General features: G+C 38.0%; 1 protein-coding gene across 2 annotated transcripts in view; it reads left to right on the forward strand.

Annotated features, from left to right (window-relative positions):
- The window catches only part of BMX (BMX non-receptor tyrosine kinase), a 55,747-nt gene extending 29,696 nt beyond the window's left edge, over positions 1-26,051 (forward strand). For both annotated transcript variants that reach the window (XM_002831409.3, XM_024240733.2), the window contains exons 11-19: positions 767-846; positions 3,650-3,777; positions 5,865-5,939; positions 6,656-6,827; positions 11,472-11,688; positions 12,560-12,624; positions 16,342-16,460; positions 19,380-19,537; positions 25,605-26,051. In XM_002831409.3, coding sequence (XP_002831455.1) covers positions 767-846; positions 3,650-3,777; positions 5,865-5,939; positions 6,656-6,827; positions 11,472-11,688; positions 12,560-12,624; positions 16,342-16,460; positions 19,380-19,537; positions 25,605-25,679 — 1,089 coding nt within the window. In that variant the 3' untranslated portion in view covers positions 25,680-26,051. The remainder of the gene's footprint in view (positions 1-766; positions 847-3,649; positions 3,778-5,864; positions 5,940-6,655; positions 6,828-11,471; positions 11,689-12,559; positions 12,625-16,341; positions 16,461-19,379; positions 19,538-25,604) is intronic.
- Positions 26,052-27,521: the final 1,470 nt, after the last annotated feature.

The raw sequence follows: 27,521 nt of genomic DNA on the forward strand, positions 1-27,521 counted from the left end.
TAGCAAATCACATGGCTCAGCCTAGAGTCAGTATGGGAGGGGACTGCTCAGAGCATGAATAAGAGAGATGATTTATCGGAGGCCGTCAATGTAGCCATTAACCTCAGCTCTGTCACTGCTCATTAGCACCTAGACCAGAGTACAGCAGATGTGATACAGAATATGTTTATCTGACTTTATTACTAATTGGTAAGGAATGCCAGTAGCAAACTCTTTTGATTTCTAAAAATGACACTTTGATATAGTTTAACCTGATAAAAACACTAAGCATTACACTTATTTCTTTGAGGGGTGCTAGTGAGAATGTAATGACTTCATTTGGTGTTTTGTCACATTCATAGTTTATAATCTGCTCTTTCTGAACCTTGATCTGCTTAGAATTAGCACAAGTCATTGAGAAAGACAACTTGAGTATAGAACTTTAACAACTGATTTATTCTGGATCTTTGGTTTTCTAAAACCTTCCAAAGGCATGATACAGTGATACATGGTTCTAAATTGTATTTCTTAAAGATGAAAACATTAAGCTTACATAAGCACAACACCGAGAAAAGTAAGTGATAGGGTTAAATATTAATTGGAGAGGAAGAGTTCATACACATACACATAGAGCAGATCTATAAAGAGATTGAGTGAGAAACCTGTGCCCTTTGTGATATATAAAGTCAGTCTAAAAGATTTATTTTCCAACTACCTACCATGCAAAATCATTTTCAAGAACGATGAAAATATTTTCTGTTCCTTCTATATTTTCCTTCCTTTTCAGGGAAAAGAAGGAGCATTTATGGTTAGAAATTCGAGCCAAGTGGGAATGTACACAGTGTCCTTATTTAGTAAGGCTGTGAAGTAAGTATGATGAGGATTAATTTCTTTTATCTTTCTGCGTATATTCTTTGAATATGCTGGTCACAATCACATTTTGGGATAAGACATCATCTTTAAACTCTGGAATTTTAAATCAAAGTATTTCTATTGAATGTGACCATTTGTAGTTGCCTCCACCACTCTCACCCCACTGCCCCACCATCCTTGCCCCACTACTTTCAAGAGGCCATTCTCTGGCTAATCCTTTCCTGCCCACCCCAGGCAGTAACAGAGTGCCCAGAGCACAGCATGCCTCAGTAAATGTTTATTAAGAGACTCTCAGGTGATTCCCTTTCATTCAGGTCTAAGTCTGGAAAGAAAAAAAATAGCAATGGAGCCTCTATACTCTCAGCCCTAGCCACCTGCTGAGCAAAGATGCCTACTCCAGTGTCCAGTTCTTAGTAAGCCCTTCCACTGGGTGCAGAGTTAGCAGAAGGTTGACTCAGTGCTGCTGTGTTCTCTACACAGCTTCCTTCCAGGGCTCTGTCCTCTTTGTGCGACTAAAAGTTCTTGTTTGAAGCCAAACTTCTAGATCCAAATCCTGGCTCTACTATTTCAATAGGGCTTTGTGACATTGAGCAAGTTTCTCAGCCTCTGTGCCTCAACTCCTTCATTTGAAAGGGGAACATAATGATTGTTACGTTCTATGAGTGGAGTGAGTTAATTAATATATTATATCCAGAACAGTGCCTGACACATAGTAAGCACTTAATAAACTAATAGTACTTACTATTATTGCTGTTGTTGTTGCTGGGGAAGAGTAGTTCTACCTGCTCCACTCCCTGTACCCTAACACTTGGGCATAAAAGACACCCCACAGTCATCTCATGCAAATCATCATCAAAATCCTCCTCCAGAGTTTTACAAGCCACTTTCTTATTGGTAGTTAGCTCTTTTTTTTCCCTTCTAATCATCCTCCAAAGCAAATGGGAAAGCTGTTTTTATTTATACCATATTGCAGATGAGAGGATTGAGGTTCAAAAAGAGCTTATAAAGACCTACCTGGAGCTAATAAGTGACTAATTTGAAGCTGGGCTTCCAATAGCCAAGTCATGTTTCTTCATCTACACCTCTGTGTTTACACTGAACCCCCAATGTTTTGGAATAAGAATCTGGTCAAATATTGATTCGGATCTTTTCTTAAATTTCTATGTGTGCAACTCTTTTTTAGCAGCTAGATTGAATGATCGTCTGCCTTGGTGCCTTCCCCATGTGCCCTACCCCACAGTGCATATATGTATATTTATAATAATTAAATAATAAAAAAATTATTTTATTTTGAAATTTTTTACAGAGTGCCTACCTTGAGATAATAGGATGTACCCTGAATTGTCCCACAGCACTTTCCAATGCCAGAATCCATGTCCCCAGTGTATCTCATACATTATTTTGCACATGGTAACACCTGGATGCTGGCTAAAGCCAACTCAGTAAGAATCAGGAGGACTTTGTTGACTGAGTATCAAAAGCTTTGTGGCCCTCTGGCCCTGCAGTTTCAGCCAAACCTGGTATCCGATGTCCTCCTAGTTGAGTTTCTTGACTACAGATTCATTTTTTAAGGTAGCCAGGTAGATAAATCAGCAAATAGATAAAGAATCAAATGAATACAGAAGCCCTCTTTTATGAAACCTCATCAATAGCCTTGAGTGAATTGTACGCTGACACCAAAAGCTGATTAAACATTTGCAGCAAAGAGAAGAACCGTTTCTCCTTTTGTACTTGCAATTTTTACTCGGTTGATGTTACAGCAACAATTTTTTAATTTTTTTAGCTTTTATTTTAAGTTGATGGGTACATGTGCAGGTTTATTATATAGGTAAACTCTTGTCATGCGGCTCTCTTGTAGAGATTATTTCATCACCCAGGTACTAAGCCTAGTATTCAATAGTTATTTTTTCTGCTCTTCTCCCTCCTCCCACCCTCTACCCTCAAGTAGGCCTCAGTGTCTACTATTTTCCTCTATGTGTCCATGTGTTGTCATCATTTATCTCCCACTTACAAGTAAAAATATGTGGTATTTGGTTTTCTTTTCCTGCATTAGTTTGCTATACATCAACAATTTGTTAACTGTTTCTTATATGCCAGGCATAACCATATAGGGTAGCTAGCAAGTGATAGAACTAAACTCAAAGCCTGGTTCTTGACCACTATGTCATTGTCTACAATCTAAGACAGGTGTATTATTCCTGATTAGCTTAAATCAACGTGCATCAATTCAGCATTATTGTATAAAAGCAGAGGAAAAGAAGAAAGTGTTTTATGTGGAGAAGGTACAAGTTCACATGAGGAGTTAAAGGACATCCCCACCTATTTCATTCTGCATGCCCCAAAAGAGCCTCCTCCCATGTTTTGGGGTGAGAATACCCAACAGCCTAATCACCTTTACCTCTCTCATTTCCACCTCCATTATTATCCTATAAGATAATTTATGTTCAGAATAATGATCCTGAAGAACTATAAGCCTCTCTCGATCATCAAAGAAAGATTCCAGTTTTATACACTTACTAAGGGAGGAGAAGCCTGGAAAGTTGGAATTTTACTGTACATGAAATCCATATGTGCACCAAAAGATACATTGAGTTCAGAGAAGAACTCTCTTCCATAATTACTTCTATAGTTACACCAGATGTCAAGACTGAGAAAAACACCAGATGCCAAGCCTGAGAAACCCTCCCTGACTTCCCTCTCCAAAATTTGCAAATGCATCTAAAATAATTATTTAACCCTTGCTTAATCAAGCTTTAATTGTTTATTTTAAATGTTCTAACATTCTTTCTGTTATTAGTGATAAAAAAGGAACTGTCAAACATTACCATGTGCATACAAATGCTGAGAGCAAATTATACCTGGCAGAAAACTACTGTTTTGATTCCATTCCAAAGCTTATTCATTATCATCAACATAATTCAGCAGGTAACTTATTTTAGTTTTTCTTTTATGGGCCCTTGTTGTAAAATATCAATTTTCTTGGATACTACTGATCCTCCTAATATTCTTAATTATATAGGGAACCATGAAAGTAGGAAAAAATCCTCTCAAGTCTTTTGCCTATCATAATTTTTAGCTTACATTCCCAGGAATATAACATGATTCTCTTCTTAATGCCAGAAAGAATGAAATTGAGTAAACTGGGTGACTTAGAAAGATAAATTATCTTTATAAAAATATTTGTAGGGTTTTTCTGTGTATAGAAGCAAGAGGATTATAAATTTAAAATATTATAGAAATATATACATATCATTGGATCATGGACCAGTTGTCTATTATGACAGGGTTTTTTGCATGCTGACACTAGCACTTACTAATCATTACATATATAAATAGAAATTATATATTATGTATATACATTACATTTTTACAGAGATGAGATCATTCTACACATGTTGCTCAGCTTGCTTTCTTTACTCCACATGTCTTAGAAGTCTTTCCATGCAAACACAAAGAGCTTATTTTGGTCTATTTAACAGCTGCGTAGAATTCTATCATAGTTACCCCATAATTTATTCACCTAGCCCTCTGTTGATTAGCAGTTGGATCACATCCAGTATTTTCACATTATAATGGATGTTTCAGTGCACAATTCTGCATGCATAGCTCTGTCCATCTATATGAGTGGTTCTATAGCCAAATCCCTAGAAATGGAATTTCTGAGACAAAGGCTAAGAATACTTAAAATGTACAGATTGCCAACTGCTTTTCAGAAATGTACAATCCTACTAACAACATTTTCTTTCATCCTCACCAACACTGGGTGCTATTAGTCTTCTAATTTTTGCCTAATCAACCGGTGGATATACATCTAGAAATACCCTCTGTTTTCTAGAATAGTGCCACTTAAGAGCAGTGGCTGGGTGAATTTCCAACAGTGAGTAAAAATAAGCCATAAGCTCAGCACTTAATTTGCGCTACTTTATATGACTTGATTGCATGCATGTAGGTGAATTGGCCTCACTTCTGGCTTTCATTTTGGCTCTTACTGTTGTTTTTCCTTTGCCCCAATTTCCTCAATTGTTTATTTTAACCTGTAGTACCTCAGAAGTACCTTTTGTAAAAGGTATTGCACAAAGAGACATCTCTAAGTGAAATGATTCCACTGCAGAGGATGCACAGGAAACTTCACAGGATATCAGAAGGAAATATTAAGATGTTTATTTATATTTGGATTTTTATCTCATTCTCTTACATTTTCTGTTTGTGAGTTTATTTTTATAATTCACACCAAATATATATTTTATAGAAATGTACTAATTTTTACATTTTAATTAATTAATTTAGTTGATTAAAGGTGAAGGATTTTTATCAAGCAGAGAAACAAGAAAAAAAGATAAAAGTGAAGGATTTTAAAAGTTTGGAGACCACTCATATAAAAACCAGACAAATATATAGAAAAAGGAAGGAGGGGAAAAGTACATGTGTGATAGGTCCCTTGACTTGGAGAGCATTCCACATTTAAAGCAAAAAACATATATACATATATTTTTAATGGGTTCTTTCAAGCCACTATTAAATTTTATAATTATTTTAACCCAGTTTTACCATAACTAAATATAAACAATTAAAATGACTTGACCACTTAATGAAGCTTAGTAATAGGTTCAGTTTTTAAAAATTCAGATGGCTTATTATTTTTTACCCTTCTGTATTTTTTGAATTTTTTGTCAAATGTATGTGCTGTGTGTATACATATTTTAAGTATAAGATTGTAAAGAGATAGCAAAAAAGAAGGGGGAGAATTTTAAAAGATTCCATCATGCAATTAATTTCTATGGGATTTTTAAAAATCACATACAGTGTTTTATTCATTTAATTTTCCCTTTGCATTAAGCTAATTAGTCAAGTTAAGCACAATTACAACATGAATGAATTCTCTCTCTGCATTACAACATTCTGAACTCTGCTTTTTCAGCCACTTTGGAGAGAGACTAGTTGTGAACCAATGTTACGTAATGTGATGGGATATGATATAATGATGTGATGATATGATGCTGATTCCATTGCAGGCATGATCACACGGCTCCGCCACCCTGTGTCAACAAAGGCCGACAAGGTCCCTGACTCTGTGTCCCTGGGAAATGGTATGGATACATTCTTGGGCTCTTAAACTCCATTTTCCATCGTTTTTTATTGAAATGTATGGTGAATTTACTGGCAAAAAAAAAAAAAAAAAAAAGGAGGAAAGACAGGAAGGAGGCCTCTGTTTAGATTGTATCAGGAAGGATTTTCTTTAAAAAAAAAAAAAAAAATCTGTCCTCTCAACTTAAATCTGTAAGCTTCTAGAATCACCAAAAAGATCATCAATTTGTTTTCTTATCAGACACCATTATTAGCCTCCAGCACCCCATTGTCTGTCCTTTCTTTTTCCTGGATTTTGTGCCCACTGAGCAGAGCCAGTATTCAACCTTGAGTGTTAGGACGACCACATCCACTGCGATCACAGTTCAATTTTTTATTAAAAAAAATCTAACAATGTTTTACCAATCTAAGGACATCGAGTACATTTTGACGCTGAGCCTCTCCAAGATGCCTCTGGTTGGCAAATTGTTTTTACTCTGAGCCTTCTTGTCAAATAACTGTAGCTACTTCAAGAATAGTGTTGCCCTGGTGCCATTATCACGTAGCCACAAAACCACATCACTAAGCGGGTTTTTTTTTTTAATTTATCAACTTAAAATAAAAAGTCTTGTTTATATTGTCACTGTGAAACTCCCATTGGAGAAGAAATCACTTGGGAAGCTGTTAGCCCCAAAGCTTTCTATGCTTATCCTAAAGAATGTCTGTCTTGCCTTGTTAGGAATCTGGGAACTGAAAAGAGAAGAGATTACCTTGTTGAAGGAGCTGGGAAGTGGCCAGTTTGGAGTGGTCCAGCTGGGCAAGTGGAAGGGGCAGTATGATGTTGCTGTTAAGATGATCAAGGAGGGCTCCATGTCAGAAGATGAATTCTTTCAGGAGGCCCAGACTATGATGTAAGTTTTTCCCAAGGAATGGCTGTTTAGCTCTCATCATGGGAGGGCATTAGCACTAATAGGCCTGCTGTTAACTTTGCAAGGCCTAGAGCAAAAGTCCACATACTGTATCATAGACATAAGTATTTAGAAGTTATAAATTGAACTAACAGACTATTAAATCAAATCAGTCTTATGTTCCTACTTTGACAAATATACCTTCATAACAACCTGAAAGGCCATATTCAAATTGAGAATTCCCAAGACTCTACAAAGAAACCAGCCTCTGGCCTGTGGTCTTCCAAACTCCCCTCCTGCTTCTCCCCTCACACCCAACTCCGTCCTGAACTATAAGGGGCCTCAGTAGTTATGTGCAGACACAGCATTCAGTACACACAAGCTCCCTCTTTGTCTCCTGCAAACAATTATCTAGTGGCTAATGATCTTGGCTAGGGTTAGCGTGCTTTACCCTTAAGTGGACAGACCCCTTAAGGAAGAGTCAGCACAGGTCCTGAAAGAGGCCTCAGGACTACATGGTCGGGTGATTTCAGAGTCCTGGTGCTCTAAGGGTGGCAGAGAAAGAAAGGGACATATAGGGTCGGAGTAGGCATGTCTCCTTGGCCCTGTGGCCTCCTTGCCCTGTGGGGAGGTGCATGGTGGGATGAAGAACAGAGTGGGGCTACCACCCAGAACTAATGCAGTACTGAAAACTAATGCTCTGCCAACAATATCCTTTTCCTTCTTGGTACCTTCAATACAGTCTAATACTCTTCCTAATGTGTCTCAGCTCCCAGCACAACGGCCTTCAATTATTGGCAATACATATGTGTTCTCTTTCCCTCTGTGTCTTCTCTCTCTCTCTCTCTTTCCCCCTCTCTCTCTTTCTCTCTCCCTCTCCCTCTCTCTCCCTCTCTGTCCCTCTCTCTTTCAGTTGTATATAATTCTCCCTCTCTTGTCAACATAGTAAATCAGACTTTGTAGAGTGGCCACCATTCAGGTTTGCTGAGGTCTGGGAGGTTTTAGCACTGAAAGTCCTGTGTCCTAGGAAACCTCTCAGCCCCAGGCAAACCAGGACAGTTGGTCACTCTACTTTTAGAGAATCAAACAGTATGGTATGAAAAATGATGTTATAGTAGTTCTCTGGTCAAAAATAGTTGAAATAAAAAATTCCTAGCCTGCTAGAGATTGAGAGCACTTTTTAAATTTTTACTTAAACAGTTATACTGTACAGTGTGTTTACAGGCATTTCTCTAAACACTTTACAAATATTAACTCACTTAATCCCCATAAGAAACCTGTGAGGGTTGTACCATCGTTATCTTAGATTTACAGGAAACCGAAGCACAGAAATGTTGAATAACTTGTCCAGAGTCAGCAAGCTAGTAAAAGTGGAAAAGCAGAGAAACAAACCCAGGCAGACATTCTAGGGTCCATTTCTTTAGTCATTCTTTTATGAAGACCAAAGGAACTAAGAAAGTCAGAACAATCACTTTTACCATAATTGCAAAATTATATGGAAACAGAGATGCTATGTGAATATAGGCCTTTGGCCCTAGCTGGCTTCATGGGCATATGAGATCTGCACAGTTGCAAGGGCCCCCAGTACCCAGAAGGGCCCTGTGCTTGGTTTAATGCTCTGCTGTTGCCATCTTGAAATAATACTTCGTGATTTTTTAAACAAGGATTCCTGCATTTTCATTTTGCATTGGTGCCTGCAATTATGTAACTGGTTCTGCCTTCAGCGATTGGACTGTCATAAAACTGGGAAGGGGGCCCCTGATATTCTCCTTTTGTAGGACAGGAAAATCTGGTGGAAACTTTCTGCCAGATTTTTCTCATGGTTACAGGCTCATGATGTAACCTCTGTGTCTTGGTATAACTTTAAAACATATTTTTGCCATTACCAAGCTGGTATCCATAAAAAAAATCACAAGAAGTCATTTAAAAACATCACCTAATCATAAAGAAAGATGTCAAACTGTGCCACAATGGGAAAAAGTCTAATCCCAAATGTAGGGGTCAAGCTGAAGCCTATCATGTGGGGAATATCAGTTAATATGGTGCCCCCACCTTGAGCCGCCTGGGCAGTGACTGAATTTGTTCAAAGAATATTTCTTTATTGGGTGATGGACCTTTGTGCCATCACAAGCCTTCCCTTTGAAGGGAGCAGTGTTGAGTACCATGCAGATCTCCAAAACCGCTAAAAGATAAATACTCCCAAGCTCATCACCTTGAGTGACGTGATAAGCATTGTCCCTATAGTTAAACTAAGAAGGAAGAAAATAACTAAAAATTTAATAAATTCTTCTTAAAATATTTAAAACTTCACATGTTAAATTTAGATTTCTTTACACATTTGAACATTACAGAATAATCCTGTAAATTGTTAAAATTAGATTAATCATATAAGAACAAGTTAATGAGCTTGTAAAAACTGAGTGTCCCTTCTCAAAAGAAGACATTTATGCAGACAACAAACATATGAAAAAAAGCTCATCATCACTTGTCATTAGAGAAACGCAAATCAAAACCACAATGAGAGACCATTTCACGCCATTTAGAATGGCAATCATTAAAAAGCCAGGAAACAACAGATGCTGGAGAGGATGTAGAGAAATAGGAATGCTTTTACACTGTTGGTGGGAGTGCAAATTAGTTCAACCACTGTGGAAGACAGTGTGGTGATTCCTCAAGGATCTAGAACCAGAAATATCATTTGACCCAGCAATCCCAGTACTGGGTATATATTCAAAGGATTATAAATCATTCTACTATAAAGACACATGCACACATATGTGTATTGCAGCACTGTTCACAATAGCAAAGACTTGGAACCAACTCAAATGCCCATCAATGTTAGACTGGATAAAGAAAATGTGGCACATATACACCATGGAATACTATGCAGCCATAAAAAGAATGAGTTCATGTCCTTTGCAAGGACATGGATGAAGCTGGAAACCATCATTCTCAGCAAACTAACACAGGAACAGAAAACCAAACACAGCATGCTCTCACTCATAAGTGGGAGTTGAACAATGAGAACAGATGGACACAGGGAGGGGAACATCACACACTGGGGCCTGTTGGGGGGTGGGGGGGTAGGGGAAAGATAGCATTAGGAGAAATACCTAATGAAGATGACGGGTTGATGGGTGCAGCAAACCACCATGGCACATGTATATATATGTAACAAACCTGCACGTTCTGTACATGTATCCCAGAACTTAAAGCATAATAAAAAAATAAAAATAAAATTTAAAAATCAACTTCTGCGTGGCAACAAAACAAAATAAAAACCCTATGCAAACTAAAAGACAAATGACAAACTGGGCAAAATTATTTGTAATTCATATTATAGACAAAAGGCTAATCTCCCCAAAAAGGCTAATACCTCCAAACTCATTAACAACTACACTAATGCACTGTTTGTTTGTACAATGGATCACTCAGAGTCAGCTCAGAATCTAAGAGTAAAGTACATGTCAATCCAAAAATGTGTTCAAATTCACTGAAATACAATGTAGAACAGGGAAGAAAGAGTAATTGGAGTTGCTAAGTACTTTCAAAAGGCTTTATGCTTAACCGTGAGGACAGTAAAAAGAGTAAAGCAGCAGTTCGGGAGCCTGTCTGGAGAAGTAAAGGTGATATGGCAGCACACTGCTAGAGACTCCGCTAGACATTTAGCTTAACCTGTGCATCTCACAAATGGAAAAAAAAAAAAAAAAAAAAAAAAAAAACAAGATAGGTGAGAAAAGATATCATGAGAAAGGTAATTAAGGTAGAAGAATCACACTTTACAAGAAGGTTTGCTTGATTTCTTTTAAGCTCTAGGCTAGTACAAAATTTAAGGTTGATATTACTTAAATTAATAAGAAACACTAAAGGACTCTTCAATTCGCAAGATTAAACACTTCCATCTGGAATATCTGATTACTAAATAAATAGCCCATAGCTACATTACACTCCATTTTCTTCTACTTAACTTTATCATTTTAAAAAGGGTGCTGGGAAGAGGTACGGTAAAACCATCTGCCATAATAAAATGAAAATTATCTCACTAAAAAAAAATCTGAGTGTCCATACCATCATGACCTACCAGAAGTGCTACATCATATGGTTAGTATTTTATAAATTTATTATTCAAAAATAATGAAAACAATAATGTAAAATAACTTTTTTAAAAAAGAAAAAAAATCAAACCTCATCTGACTTCATTTAGCCTACATCCTTTGTATTCTAATATACTTTTTTAGAATGAAATATTTAGATGTGAAAGTTAAAGAGAAATGATTGTTCTTAGGGTGTGGCTTCCTCTAAATAAGTCATGGACGTTCCCAGGATGCCATGAGACTAAACAGGGTTTCCAGTGCAACAGACCATTGCTACCCTGATTCTCTGTAGGAAAGTTGAATACAGCATTCACAAACTGCTAAATTGCTGCTGAAGTCACCAATGCCTGATATGAGGCAGAAATTTTTTTTTGCCTCCAAAGATAATGTGCTTGAAATATAAGATCCTAAACTTTTCCCTCTCTTTCTCTGTTCAAGTGAAAGGGGGTGGGGGTGGGAATTAAAACAAACAGAAATCTGAGAGCAACTCTTTTTCAGTACATGTAGAAAATGGAGTGTGGAGCATTGAACTTTGAAAATCTGTTATTTCCAGGAAACTCAGCCATCCCAAGCTGGTTAAATTCTATGGAGTGTGTTCAAAGGAATACCCCATATACATAGTGACTGAATATATAAGCAATGGCTGCTTGCTGAATTACCTGAGGAGTCACGGAAAAGGGCTTGAACCTTCCCAGCTCTTAGAAATGTGCTACGACGTCTGTGAAGGCATGGCCTTCTTGGAGAGCCACCAATTCATACATCGGGACTTGGTAAGCAAAGCCATTGGAATTTCAAAGAAAGGAAAGCAGTCCATGGCTCCCACTTCTGGAGATGGGGTCACTGGTAGGGAAGGCAAGAAGGGCACCATCACTTTTACTTTGCTCACTTGTGACTTGTTTAAGCAAATGACATTTTTACAAAAATCAATGTAAAAATATTTGAAGTATGGAAAGAACAGTGAGAATAAAATAAGCTGTTAAGGTCTACATAGCTGTGTTGTGGTACGAAGGAGAACAGATGTAAAGGAAAGACTTTTGCCAGTTTAGTGTCTCTCAAAACCATTAAACCCAAGTTGACCTTTATTTCAGGAAGGGCTTAGTGCTAAAGCAGCCATTTGATACAATAACTGAAAATGAAAAAAAAAAAGAAAATAGAATTTGTGTGTCTTTGGATCAGAATGAGAGTGGGGAGTGCTGTGTTTGGTATTCGCTGGGATTTATCTTTAGAGATTTTCTTGCGCTCAACAGTAGACCTGCATTCACACTAGGCCAGCATGTTCCCTAAGTCACAGGTGCAGCGTTTATGCCTTCAAAGCATCTGTGAATGCACGGTATCTGGTGGTGGAAAGGGAGATTCTAGAAATTTCTCATCTTTCCTTGATAAGCTAAGGTTCTGTGTTTAAAGTGTAATACCTTTTCATGTTGTTTGACAAGGATGGATGCTTGGTTGAAAGTACTCATGGGAGAACATTTTTATTTTGAAAAATTGAAAATTGCAAAGGAAAGAAAAGACAACTTTAGAGCATTTGGGGGTTGTGCTAGTTAATCTTAGATTTTGCTGAGAATTCTACTGAAGAGGAGGAAAATGTCAGGAGATTCTTGGTCACTTTCACTACTTGGTGATTTTGTTTTTCCTTTAAAGGCTGCTCGTAACTGCTTGGTGGACAGAGATCTCTGTGTGAAAGTATCCGACTTTGGAATGACAAGGTAAGCCAATTCCAAAAGGGCAACCAGTGAAAGGGGGATTTCCATTCACATTTGAATACCATCATAATTGAAGGCCTTGTGGGGATATAGAAGATGCTCTGAATTGGGGGCTTAGAAACCTAAGTCCCTCCCATATTGCCTCTAACTACATGTGAAACATGTTTCACCTCATTCCTTTACTTATAAGATGGGATTGTTCTTCAGAAATTATCTGAAGTCACTTTTAGTTCTTTCAACAATCTGATACTTTCTAAACTTCTAAATAAATTCCATGAAAGATCCTAAATTTAAATACAATATGTTACAGCCACATTATTGGATTTTTTTACTCTCTTTTAAATTTTTTTATTTTTAATTTTTGTGGGTACATAGTAGGTGTACATATTTATGGGGTACATGTGATGTTTTGATACAGGCATGCCATGTGAAATAATCGCATCATGGAGAATGGGGTATCCATCCCCTCAAGCATTTTGGAGTACTACTCAGCCATTAAAAAAGAATGGATATTTATAATTTTTTAACTCAATCAAGGATCTGCTAGCTCTTTTTGTCTGTCATTAAAAAAAAAACCTGATGTTCAAATGGGTAGAGCATTCACACTAGGAAAATTTTTGTTGTCACATCATTAGATTTTCTGCATCACAAAGTAAGGCATAAAACTAGACTCTGAGATTCTCTTGATGGGCATTCTACCAGCACTTAACGATGTGGAACAATTATTTTGATTACGATCATTTTTTTAAAGTCTTCTTTTACCTTAATCCTGTATCCTAATACTATTTAAGCCTCAGAGCAAATTTTCATAGTTTTGCAAAGAAAATGAAGACATACACATTAACCTTTCTATTCAACATTTATTGAGTGCCTACTGAATACCTCAGTCCTGCAGGAGATACTGATATGAATAGGATAGTCCATGCTCTCAAAATGACCACAGTTTAGTCTAGAGGGTAAGTAGATATCCCTGACATTGAGAAAAAATATAACTATAAAGTTGTGCTGACTCAGTATGTAATTCTGAAGGTGAATAATGCAGTTTAAAAGAGATCTGAAGAGTTGACCAAGGCCAGGTTAATATTTAGCAAACATTGCCCTAAAATGCCATAGGAGGATCTGTTTTTTAAGTGTCTTCTCCAAAATTCAGTGTTAGGGGATGCTTTTTGACCCTGGTGGCAAATACCGTGGAAGCTATGGTAATTCCTCTGGGAGCCCTAAATATTGGCAAGATGACCTTTTAGCTGTGTACTAGCTACCGTCACTCCAACCACCATACACTGAGTCCCCTACACTGACACTCCAAACGTGTAGCTTTCTCAAGAGCAAGAAAAAAAAATCTGCTGACAGGTTCTTAAAGCAGGGAGAAGCTCCCAGGTCAAGGGAACTGATCCCCACCTTTACTCTAAAAGCAAGAATATTGGCTGTTATGCCAGCATCCAGGGAACATGCTTTCACGTTCTCTGTAGCTTTGGAAAAGGGAGACTTTTCCAAAAAAAGATCCAAAGAAAAAGAGATCTTGCTCTGAGTAAGAGATCCTGGAAGCCATGTACCAGCCCTGTTGGTTATGAAGCTCTGTGGCCACATCAATTAGGTGCCTGTGACTTCATTTGCTCCTACTAGCCTGAAGGAAGGTTTAAGCCACGAGCATCCCCAAACCAGGAGTGCCAGGGTAGTGTCTGGGTATCTGGTAGTGTCTGGGGAGCTGAGGGGTTCTGGGGAGAAAAGTATGGAATGTACTGTATGTAATCCTATGAAAGTGTAGTTTATTAATATTATTGTTAATATTTAGAAGAATGATCTTCCCAGCCAGCTATTTTAAATTACAGTGAGATCTCTAAAACATTTGGTATGTAAATTATATCCAAAATTCCAATTGCCATAACTCCTGTTGTTCTATTTTCTCTAATTAAGAGTCATTATGTGTTTGTTTTTGTTGTGGTTTTTGTGGGCAAATATATGATGTTCTCTTTTATTAATACTATAAATAATATGTACATATTATAAGAAAAATAGCAGTAATGTATAAAGTAAAAAGTAGAATTGTTAGCAGCAGTGAATCCGTAAAGGTCTGCAGCAACTCAATTCTTGCCTCCTCAAAGGAAAGGATTCATCTGAGGGGCATAAGGCAGAGAGAGAGACTGAGGCAAGTTTTTGAGCAGGAGTGAAAGTTTATTAAAAAGTTTTAGAGCAGGAAGGAAAGGAAGTAAAGTACACTTGGAAGAGGGCCAAGAGGGCAACTTGAGAGATCCAACTGCCCGACTTGGCCCTTGACTTAGGGTTTCATACATTGGCATAATTCCAAAGTTTGCATCTTTTCTCCCCTGATTCTTCCCTTGGGGTGGGCTGTCTGCATGAGCAGTAGCCTGCCAGCACTTGGGAGGGGCCGCACGCACAGTGTGTTCACTTAGGTTGTGCGCATGCTCACTTGAGGCATTTTTCTTTTACCAGTCGAGTATTCTTAGAGGAAGGTCATATACCAGTTAAACGCCATCATTTTGCCTCTTATTGCGCATGTTTGACCCCAGTTGCCCAACTCCAGAGATCATATCAGGAAGCTGTTGATCATCAGCTTCAAGTATTTTCAATCTATTGGGACACTGCCGTTCCCTGGCACCAGCTGCGACCAATTATTATTTTAGAGAGACGGTTAACAACTGCCTGACTATTACCTGACGGTCACCTAATATTCCTGGGTTGGGGGTGGGGGACCTCTCCTGCCCTGCTCATGTCTGCCTAGCTACCTACTCTGACAGAATCTGTCCCTCATTTTCAGTGCTAGGAGGAACCACTGCTCAGATGTTTGGTGGGTATCCTTTCAGACCTCATTCTTAAGTGTATCCAATCATATACACAAATATGCACATTTACTACTTGTTCCCACACAGAAAAAAATGGAATCACATTATACACACTTTCTTTTGCACATAACCATATACCATGAGCACCTTTTTATTTTGGTGAAGAGTTATCTCATTTTTTAATGGCTACATGCTATTCTATTGTATTAGTGTGCCATAATATATTTAATTACTCCTCAACATTGGGAACATTGAGGTTGCTTTCATTTTATCATTATTACAAACAAAGAGTTTAGTGAACATTCTTCAACATGTATTTTGGTTTTGATATCTCCATAGGATATTTTTGTTCATCATTATTCATAACAGCAGAAGATTAGAAGCAATTTACCTGGTTAAACAAATTATGTTTAATTCCTTCCATAAGAAGAAATAATAAGAGGGAATGGTATTCAGCCATTAAACATGATGCTGCAGTAGAAATGTAACCATATGGGGAAATGCTCATGATATACCATTAAAGGAAAAATAAAAGCAAATCTCAATATAACAGAAACCCTATTTTGTTCAACTTATATATGTGGGAAATAAGATCAGAAAGTACAAACAAAAATGTATTTTGAGTGACAGAATTACAGGTTATCTTTAGGGTGGGTTTCTGAGTGATTTTATTTTTACTTTTTTGTGTTTTTCTATATTTACCAAACATTTTACATTGAGGTTTTGCTATATTCAGTTAGATATTATTTTTTAAATGCTTACAAACCATAAGCAGCCTCCAGCTAAGCCCACACATTGAAAGGAAGCAAAAGTTCCAGAAAACTGAGGCAATCGACTGAGACTCTGGGTGGCTTCCGTGTCCTTCATCAGCCTGTACCACCACGGCTTAAGGTCTGTGTTGATGTGTTTTCCCTGGCAGGTATGTTCTTGATGACCAGTATGTCAGTTCAGTCGGAACAAAGTTTCCAGTCAAGTGGTCAGCTCCAGAGGTGTTTCATTACTTCAAATACAGCAGCAAGTCAGATGTATGGGCATTTGGTAAGGATGTGGCCACATACGACCTGGCCCTGTTTCATAAGCTTACTTCCACAACAGGAAACCACAAGAGTAGCAACGTCCATTTTAAAAGGGCCCTTGAACACTTACAAAGTTACACATATAGCCTAAGAGAAGAAAGCTGTTGAAGAAGGTGATTTATTTTCTTGGGTTTGGTACTAGGATGTCTTCTACACATTTTGTAATTTACATCCTGCTAGCACTTTCTCATAAAATCAAAAGGGATAAATCTACTCAGAGGTTGAGGTGGAAGGATTGTTTGAGCCCAGAAGTTCAAGTCCAGCCGGGGCAACACAGTTAAGACCCTGTCTTTAGAAACATCAAAGGGGATGAAAGTTTTTCCAGTGAAGATTTCAAATAGTTTTTTAAAAGGAGTCATTGAAAGCTAAATCTGAGTTTTTGCTAAGCCCCAAACGTTGAAAAGACATCAATTTTCTGCATGAAAATAATGGGATAGCCATTCCCTTCTGCACTGACCAATTCTTAGTGTAAACACCACACATGACTTGGTACTTTCTTTGACTCGTGCCTAGTTTCAAGTAGTCTCCTCTCTGTTAAAATTTATATTTTAGATTGGGATTGGCAAACCACAGCCCAGGACCAGGTCAGTTGGTTTTTGTAAATAAAGTTTTATTGGAACACAGTCATGCCTATTCATTTATGTATTGTCTATGGCTCATTTTGTGCTACAACAGCAGAGTAGAGTAGTTGCCACAGATACTGCATGTCCCAAAAAGTCTAAAATGCTATGTGGCCCTTTATAGGATAAGTTTGCTGACTCTTATTTTACTAAAATATCTATATTAAAATTTAGTAAAGGTCATTAGAAAAGGGAAACAATTCTTAAATTGTGACTACATTTTCTGATATTTTTTCTATGTTGTGAGAATATCAAGGCTATTTTCAATCACTGTCGGATGGACCCAGGATAAGTAATCCAAATGTGACTGAGACCTATTTCATGCCTTAGTTCATAAGTGTAATTTGATTTACTGCTTGTCACCTACAAGATTGCCTTTGAAAAGGGGAAAATTTAGTTATTTATTTCTCTATGTGACACAATTTTTAAAACTAACTATTCCCTTTGTAAAAGTGGCATTGTTCGTTGTTAAAAAAAAAAAAAAGATAATCAAATACACACAGAAAAAGAAAAAAAATCACAAAGATAGCATTTTGGTGAATGCTTCATGCCATGTTGTACTGATTAACTTTTGTACCGTGTTGTCAAAATTAGTTTTGAGGCTGAGTGCAGTGGCTCATGCCTGTAATCCCAGCACTTCGAGAGGCCGAGGCAGGCAGATCACTTGAGGCCAGGAGTTCAAGACCAGCCCAGCCAACATGGCAAAAACTCGTCTCTACTAAAAACACAAAAATTAGCCGGGCATGGTGGTGCACGCCTGTAACCCCAGCTACTCGAGAGGCTGAGGCACGAGAATCGCTTAAACCTGGGAGGCAGAGTTTACAGTGAGCTGAGATTGTGCCACTGCACTCCAGCCTTGGCGACACAGCAAGAGGCTGTCTTAAAAAAAATTAGTTTTGATAATCATGCATCAATTATAAATGATAGCAAAAAATCAATGCCCTAATTTAATAATTACAGCTTGTTTTTGACCAAAAAATAGTATTACCCAGCTTGATTATTTACTGTATGCCATAGAAGTTGGCCCCAGATAATTTCCGGCTGTTTATAAACACTAAATTCATTCTTAAACAATATATCCCAGTGAGGATACCCAAAATGAATCAGGGCCTCTGATAGCAATTCCCAAAAAAGAACCCCACAGATATTTTGAAATAAGTGTGTAGCCTTCCAAAGAGAAAGTTATGAGGAAACTGCATTATTTTGGATGGTTGTTTTAGACTGTATGATTTAAAAGAAAAAAGCAGCCATAAAATTTATAAGGTTGCTTTATTATAAATATTTGAAACTGGCTGACTGTTGAAATTTTCTGACCTTGGCCAGCACAGCACAATTGCCACCATTTAGAGAGCACTTGAAACATCTCAGTGCTCTTTTAAGTGCTTTACGTGTTTTATCCTATTTAATCCTCACAGCAAGTCCATGAGGTGCAAATACCCCATTTTATAGATGGAGAACCTGTGGCTGAGAGAGGTTGAGAAACTTATCCCACCTGTAAGTGACAGAAGTCAACTTCAAAGGCCATGTCTAACTGATCCCAAATGCCACCCTGCTGACCACCATGACCAGAACTGAGATTTCTTAACCTGGGGACTGCAATTTCCTGGATGAGTTTTGGGGGACTGTGAACATCCTGAAACTGAACACAAAAATGCTGTGTATTCACTTTCCCAAAAGCGGCCAGTGGCTTTCATCAGATTCCCAAAAGGGCGCCTGACCCATATGAGATTAGGAACCACTGCAGCAATAGAAAGGAGAATGTTGTCAATGATTTTATCTTGAAATTTCCACTGAAGTGTAATCTGATTGTGCAATGAAATTGTTGCACGCAGCTGCCAAAGCCAAGAGACAGAAAGGGTGAGGACATCAACCACTCATTCATAAGGGTTGGGGCAGGGGTTCACTACACAGGTAGTTGTCACTGTGAGGCTGACAATTCACACTTCACAGGACTAGCTCAAGAATTATGTCTTGGCCCCAAGCGGTTCCTCTGCGGCTGCCCTTGCCATTCACCCATTTTCCAGCAAGCACAGATGTACAGGCATCAGGGAACATGAGGAAGAAACCCCAGGCTCCAGAAGCAATGGCACAGGCTCACCTTCCAAGCTCTGCTCATTTCGCTGGGACTCATTTCCCAGGGATCCCTCGCTCTGACCCATAGCCTTCCTGACCTGTTGTGTGAAACTCACTCCACAAACCCTGTACTTTCTGATAACAGCTCTCTTCCTTTTTTATCTGGGCCACCTCTTGGTGTGGTGCAGGGATCCTGATGTGGGAGGTGTTCAGCCTGGGGAAGCAGCCCTATGACTTGTATGACAACTCCCAGGTGGTTCTGAAGGTCTCCCAGGGCCACAGGCTTTACCGGCCCCACCTGGCATCGGACACCATCTACCAGATCATGTACAGCTGCTGGCACGAGGCAAGTGTATTCTCTGTGTGGGCTGGAAGGGGTCTCAGGCACATCCGGGGTGATTACTGCCTCACCACTGGGACAAAGCTTTTTTGAGGGAAAGCACCTGGTACAGAGCAGGAGAAAATGTCCCTCAGCCCCTGCCCTAAAATGTTTGTAATCTAAAACATGCGGGTGCCAAACAATTTACTGAACAACTTACATACAGCAGTGTTCTAAGAACACTATAAATATTAACTTACTTATGCATCGGGAAACAGACTGAGGTAAGTACTATCATTGCTAAAACTAACAGAAGAGTAAACAAAGACTCAGAAAGGTTAAGTGACTTGCCCAAGGTCACATAGCTAGTAAGAGGTAGACTAGCTAGTGCCAGGGTCCCTGTTCTTAACTGCAACACTATGGAGCTCCTCAAGTAGAAAATGGTAGCAGAAAACATCTAACCACACGTAGAGAACACATAATGGACACTATCCCGTCTTCTCTCCCCTGCCTCCCAAACACTGAATAAAAGCATTCCATGCAGGTAGAAGATAAGGGTATCTTATGGGGAAGACATGGAGCTGAAGTTTCAGGGGATTAATTTGCAAAGCATCCATTAAGTTCACAGAACTAATGGAGGTTTTTAAGGAAGTATGAGGCTCCATTTGTGCCCTCACTGAACTCAAAGTCTTTAACACACACACACACACACACACACACACACACACACACACACACACAAACAATGGGACTGAAAACACCAAGCAGTTTATAATTATGTGCCCAAATTAGAAAGACAAGACAAGGTTTTTGCCATAACTTTCAATGGCAAAAAACGTGATTACTTTTGCACCAACCTAATACAAGAAGCGCTCAGAGGAAAGAGAAACCAGCTTCCTGAGAGAAAGCAGCTTCTTGAATGCATTGGTACCTGAGCTGAAGCAGGAAATCTCTACAAAATTTCCTAAGTATGTGAGTGGAGACATTGTAAAAGGGTGTCCAGGTGAGAACAGCACAAGCAAAGGTGTGGAGGCAGGAACGAGCATGGCACGCTAGGCTGGTGCTATTGTTGGAAGGGCTGGAGATAAGTTTGGAAGAGTAGGTCTGGTTCAGGTTCTACAAGGTGAATAACAAGGAGACAAGTGAGAGTTTTGGTTTTTATAGGCGATGAGGAGCCACTGAAGACTTTTGAGCAGTAACATGATAAAAGGAGGCTTTTGAGAACATTATTCTAAGAGCCCATGTTCATAATCATTACATGGTACTTCCTCAGTGACAAAGGGCTTAATGCTGCATTCATTCATTCACTAGTAAAAGGCAAATTGGTGTAATGGTTAAGCCTGTGGGTTCTGGCATCAGAATACCTGGGTTGAATCCTGTCGTGATCACTTACTAGTTATACGACCTTGTACAAACCTCCTATTATTATCTCTGTGCTTCACTGTAATGCAATACTTACCTCATAGAATTTTTGGGTGGATTGAATGAATTAACATTATAAAGTCCTTAGGACAGTGCCTGGTACACAGTGCTGTTTGTTATTAATATTGTGTGTGTGTGTGTGTGTGTGTGTGTGTGTGTGTATATATTTATTTACAAAGCACCTATGCACCAGGCAGTACACTTGGTGCTAAGAATAAATTGACGCACACAACTTAAATAGTTTCTAAACTCTTGTACCAGAGCCTAGAGTCCCACTTTGGAAGAGTTTCTGATTGCATAACATAACAATATTTTTCGTTTAGCCTTAAATTATCGCCTGGAATATGAGCACTCTGTAATTTCCCACCCTATGGCATTTGGAACAGTATATAAGGTTTCCCCACCTTTTTCTACCCCAAATGTTGACTATGGGAACTATGGATATGGACAGGGATATGCAGACTACAGTGGCCAACAGAGCACTTATGGCAAGGCATCTCGAGGGGGTGGCAATCACCAAAACAATTACCAGCCATACTAAAGGAGAACATTGGAGAAAACAGGATGAGATGTTAAAGTAACCCATCTTGCAGGATGACATTGAAGATTGGTCTTCTGTTGATCTAAGATGATTATGTTGTAAAAGACTTTCTAGTGTACAAGACACAGTTGTGTCCAACTGTATATAGCTGCCAATTAGTTTTCTTTGTTTTTACTTTGTCCTTTGCTATCTGTGTTATGACTCATTTTATTTGTATGATTTCATGTTAAACTTCAAATAAATGCTTCCTTATGTGATTGCTTTTCTGTATCAGGTACTACATAGCTCTGTAAAAATGTAATTTAAAATAAGCAATAATTAAGGCACAGTTGATTTTGTAGAGAGTATTGGTCCATAAGGAGAAACTGTGGTCCTTTATAAATAGCCAGCCAGGGTCACCCTCTTCCCCAATTTGTAGATGTATTCTATGCTCTTCAGGTTTCATCTTCTGCCTGTTAACTGAGGTTTCTACCACACTTTTGAATAATGTTCTTTCCCCTCTGGTTATCTGAAGACTGTCCTGAGAGGAAGACATAAGTGTTGTGATTAGTAGAAACTTTCTAGTAGACCACGTTTCTTCTGGATTGTAATAAAATTGTTAGTAGCTCCTTTTGCTTTGTTCCTGTCTCTAGAAAGCCATCTTTGAATTGTTACTTTGGCTTTAATCAGTGGTCACCTAGAAAAAGCTTTGTAATCATAACACCATGACTTTAATTCTTGATAAAAATTCAGATGCACACAGGAAGGAGCACTGTAAAACTCCATAGTAGGAGCCGTGGTTTAAGAGCATTGAAAGTAGTTATAACTCAAGGATTTTGGCAGAAAGGTATGAGTTTGGTCAAAAGTTAGATTAAAATTTGCAATAGTGGCAAAATAAGATTTAGTTGTATTTTGTTTTCTCACAGCCACCATAAGACTGAACAAAATATTTTCTGTTTGGGCATTCTGAGGAAGCTGTATTACAGTTAACTGTTAATGCTGTGTGAGTTTAGAAAAAGTCTTGATAGTAAATCTAATTTTTAACACAGTTAGTGCATGAACTGAGTAGTTAAACATTTCCGTATTCAGACAGGAATAGTGGAAAAGGTATCTTAGGTGCGTTACTCAATCCAAATGTGACTGAATCATTACAGTGGACCCTCATGGTGCATTGAAAAGAAATCGTTTTATATCCAGGTTTCAGAGGACCTGGATAAATAAAAGCTTTGGATTTTGCATTCAGTGTAGTTAGTTGGATTTGGGGACCTTTGCCTCAATGTTGGCTACTGGGATTGGCATACGTGTTCACAGGCAGAGTAGTTGATCTCACACAACGGGTGCCCTCACAAAACTGGTGTAAGTTTCTTATGCTGATGAGCCCCCGCTTTTTTTTAATTTGGTGCCTACAACTTTGTTACAATGATTGTACTTGCTGAGCTATCAAGTTACAATGCTTTTGGCCTTTTTTGCTGCTGTTTCGCTATTTGTCCTTACACCTAGGCCAAGTACCAATGTTAGCTGTTGGAAGGGATTCTGTTTATTCATTCAACATGCAACCATCCAACTTTAGGGAATGGAAGGAAGTTCATTTTTAAGTTGTGTTGTCAGTAGGTGCAGTGTCTAGGGTAGCGAATCCTGTAAGTTCAAATTTATGATTAGGTGACAAATTGACATTGAGATTGTCCTTTTCCCTGATTAAAAAAATGAATAAAGGCTTTTTAAACAAACAAACAAACAAAAATGTTGTGTCTAAGATTATCAGGCAGCACTAGAGGGTCAGACTGGGTCTGGGTAGAGTTGGTCACAACCAGGCTGACTTACTGCTGTCACCTGTCAGATGAAGAAGAGCAGACAAGGGTTTTTCAGTTGAAGCCCAGAACCTCCCTGGCCCTCCCTACTCTAGCTCCTGGGAATATGACTGCACCGTAGGATGGACAGGGGCCCTGAGTTGGGAGGAACTGCCTTCTTCTCACGGTTGGTTCATAAAAGTGTGTGAATTGTGGCAGAATCTGTGAAGAGGGGTTTGCATTGAGACAACAATATCCAGTTAAAACATTGCACCTAATGAGCAGAGCTTATAGATTTGGGTTTTCCCTCCTTTTTTAGATTTTATTTTGTGACTTTCCCAATTCATAAAGAGATTGAAAGAACATTCACAATTTTCATTAGATTTTGATTCATCCTTCTGGTATTTCTGTATGCAAAAACAAGCATATGTACAGATGTGTGTTTTCTTGCTTCCCTTTCTCTCTTACAAAGAAAAAGTAGCATATGAACTTCTCCTCTCCATAGGCGTTGCCTCACTAGCAATGTAAGAGGGTACCTATTTTCTTACAACCTCACCAATGGAGTGCATTGTCAAGCTTTTGAAGAATTCTTGCCAATCTGATAAGTGAAAGCTTGATGGCATCTTAGTGCAGCTTTAATATATATATCTTTAATTATGAGGTTGAGGCTCTTTTCATGTTTTTAAGGGTCATTTTGTATCTTTCTGAACTATCTGTCATGTCTTTTTTCTTTTTTCTATCAGGTTTTAAAGATCTCTTTACAAATTAGGTAGAGTAATACTTTAAGTTATCAGCTTTATTTGATTGAGGGTGGGTGGGGTTTTTTTTCTTTTTTTGACCATGCAGAAGTTTTTCTTAATATAGCTGAATATATCAATATTTGTTTTCATCGCTTCTGGAAATTGTCATAGATAGGCTTTCTCATGCCCAAATTATAATGACTTTTGCCCGGATTTTCCTCTAGTACTTTTATGATTGCATTATTTTCCATTTATGTTTCTGATATAGTTTGTGTTTGTTATGGTATATGGTATTAAATATGGCTCCAAATATATAATTTTATGTGACTATTCTGTTGCTGGCAGCCCTGTTTATTAAAAGACCATCTTATCATCAGGAATGAGATACCACCTTAATGGTGGTGAAATGCCACCCTAATATTAATACTAAATTTCCATATGTACTTGAATCTATTTGGAGGCTTCCTCTTCTGTTCTTTGGTCTCTTTGTTCATGTGCCAGCACCACACTGCTCTGATTCTGTAGCGACTTTATGACATGTTTGAATACTAGGTAGGCTAGCACCCCTCATTGCTCACCTTACTGTATAATTTCTTAGCCATTTTTACATATTTTTAATTCTATAAGCCAAAGAATCAATTTGTTTAGCTTGAAACAAACTCATTCATATTTTTGAGGAGATTGTATTTAGTTTGTATTTTAAGTTGGGAAATTTGACATCTTTATGATACTGACTTGTCCCAGTCTAGAACGAGAATGAGGGAAGCTTTTTTTTTTTTTTTTTTTTTAAGACAGAGTCTTGCTCTATCACTCAGGCTGGAATGCAGTGGTATGATCTAGGCCTACTGCAACTTCCAGGCTTAAGTGATTTTCATGTCCCAGCCTCCCGAGTAGCTTGGACTACAGTTGTGCACAACCACAGCTGGCTAATTTTTGTATTTTTAGTAGAGACAGGGTTTCGCCATGTTGTTCAGGATGGTCTCGAACTCCTGCCCTCAAGTGATCCACCCACCTCAGCCTCCCAGAGTGCTGGGATTACAGGCGTGAGCCACTGCGCCTGGCCAGGGATGCTTTTTTATATAGTCAAGTCTACATTTGCATTTTTCAGCAGCGTTTTAAAGTCGTCCCCGTTTTAGAGGGGGAGACTTTTTTTAGTGTTTTATTTTGGTGGCGTTGCTATTATAAATGGGGTTTTCTCTTCCATGATAACTTCTAAGTGGTTACCGTAGGTATATGTGAAGGCTATTGATTTTGTATGTTAATTTTATATCCTGCTCTCCTAGTGAATTCCTTTATTCTTTAAGACTCTTCTAACATTGATACTCTCAGATTTTCCAGGTATACACTAAAATGCTTGCAAATAAAGAGACTTTTTCTTTTCCAATTATTGGGGCTCTAATTGTTCTTGCCTTCCAATTGCATTGGTTAACACCTTCAACATAATGTTAAGAGTGGTTATTATAGTGAGTGTCCTTGCCTTATTTCTGACCTCAATTGAAATGTCTGCTGTGTTTCCACATTTTAAAAGTTGCTAGCTTTAGGACTTAGATGTAAATATTTTATATATTTTATCATTGATCATAACTTTCATCATCTAAAACATTGGGTTTCTTGTTTTTGTTTAGCTTCCAGAAAAGCGTCCCACATTTCAGCAACTCCTGTCTTCCATTGAACCACTTCGCGAAAAAGACAAGCATTGAAGAAGAAATTAGGAGTGCTGATAAGAATGAATATAGATGCTGGCCAGCATTTTCATTCATTTTAAGGAAAGTAGCAAGGCATAATGTAATTTAGCTAGTTTTTAATAGTGTTCTCTGTATTGTCTATTATTTAGAAATGAACAAGGCAGGAAACAAAAGATTTCCTTGAAATTTAGATCAAATTAGTAATTTTGTTTATGCTGCTCCTGATATAACACTTTCCAGCCTATAGCAGAAGCACATTTTCAGACTGCAATACAGAGACTGTATTCATGTGTAAAGACTGAGCAGAACTGAAAAATTACTTATTGGATATTCATTCTTTTCTTTATATTGTCATTGTCACAACAATTAAATATACTACCAAGTACAGAAATGTGGACATTTGTCTTAATATTTCAATGTTTTCAAACTTCAGTAGGCATGATAATCAAATGCAGAGTTTATGAAAAGATTCCTAGAAACTACCTCCATAAAACCTAGCGGAGGAGGTCTGAGTGCAGCCTGTGAATTTGTATTTTTAGCAAACTCCCAAATGTTACTGAAGCAGTTGTTCTGAACTGCCCTAGGGGACCTCATTATATGGTGGGGTATCATCAGGTGGTCAGTTACCCAATCCAAATGGCACAATTCTCGTCTAATATCCAGATTAGTACAATGACTCTTTATGTCATGTATAAAACTAAAGTTAAATAATATTAAATAATATATTAAATATGTTTCACATAAAGCAAATTTTTTAAGATGCTAAGGTACAATTTCTAGAATTAATTACATTGTTGCTTTCTAATCATCTTTTTTTTTTATAAGTAGACAGTTTATTTGGGTCAAGTTTAAGGATTATAACCTGGGAGCAAAGACTCAAGTTGCCTGGAATCTACACTTTGATTAGCAGCAGTTGCAAGAGGAGTTGTAAAGACAAAAACAAAGGGACAGAGAGTGGGCTGATACAGAGCTGTTTGTCAGAAATTTTTATTTATTTAAAGAAATAACATTGGTTATTGATTAGATATATATCATTATGATTTAGGGTATGAGATATAGTGTCCAATGTGGTATTATTAGTTTAATATATATCTACTTGTGGCAATAGTGAACAGTTTCAAGAGATGAATACATAATTTAAAGGGGGAGAATGGCATAACTGCACATTCATTTTAATGTCTGAGTTTGATAACCAAAAGTACTTCCATTTTTTAGATAAAAATTTTCTATTTCCCAAATCTCAAGACCTGGATACAAAATATAGAGCTGCAGATCTAAGGCCTGAATGGCTGGAGTAGCAGGTGCTACCTGCACACTTGTGAACATTTTACCAAGAGAAAAAAGGGGAAAGTGGAGATTCTCATGTCTACATGTGTACTCAATGAACACATGTTACTCTGATTAGGTTTGTGGGCCCCATGGTCTCTGAATCAGTTTCAGGTCTGAAGATAACAAGAGTCATTGAGGGAGATAAAACGATTGATTGTTGCCCAGTGAAGTTGGTAGAAATTAGGATGAACTATGTATGACATGGTGCTGTAAATTCTTCTACTTGTGGACTAACTTTGGTGACCATCTGTCTAATCATGTTAAATCCTTGAGTTTGGGGATCTGGGGCTTCTGGCTAGTTTGATAACTGAAGTTTCTATTTCAGTCTGCTATCTTAACACAAAAATACAGAAGTACTATTTTAGCTTCTCATGCCTATTACTAAATAGTATTTCAGCTTTAAAACAGTACCTGCGGATGCCCTTCTTCATGGCCTGCTACTGAACCCACAGGTTTTAACCTCTTTCCGAGTATTCCATTGTCTTTTCTATAATGTCAAGAAGGGAGAGACAGATTCTGTAGAGGGCA

This window comes from Pongo abelii, chromosome X (assembly GCF_028885655.2).
Source record: "Pongo abelii isolate AG06213 chromosome X, NHGRI_mPonAbe1-v2.0_pri, whole genome shotgun sequence".
In the NCBI taxonomy this organism is placed as follows: Eukaryota; Metazoa; Chordata; class Mammalia; order Primates; family Hominidae; genus Pongo; species Pongo abelii.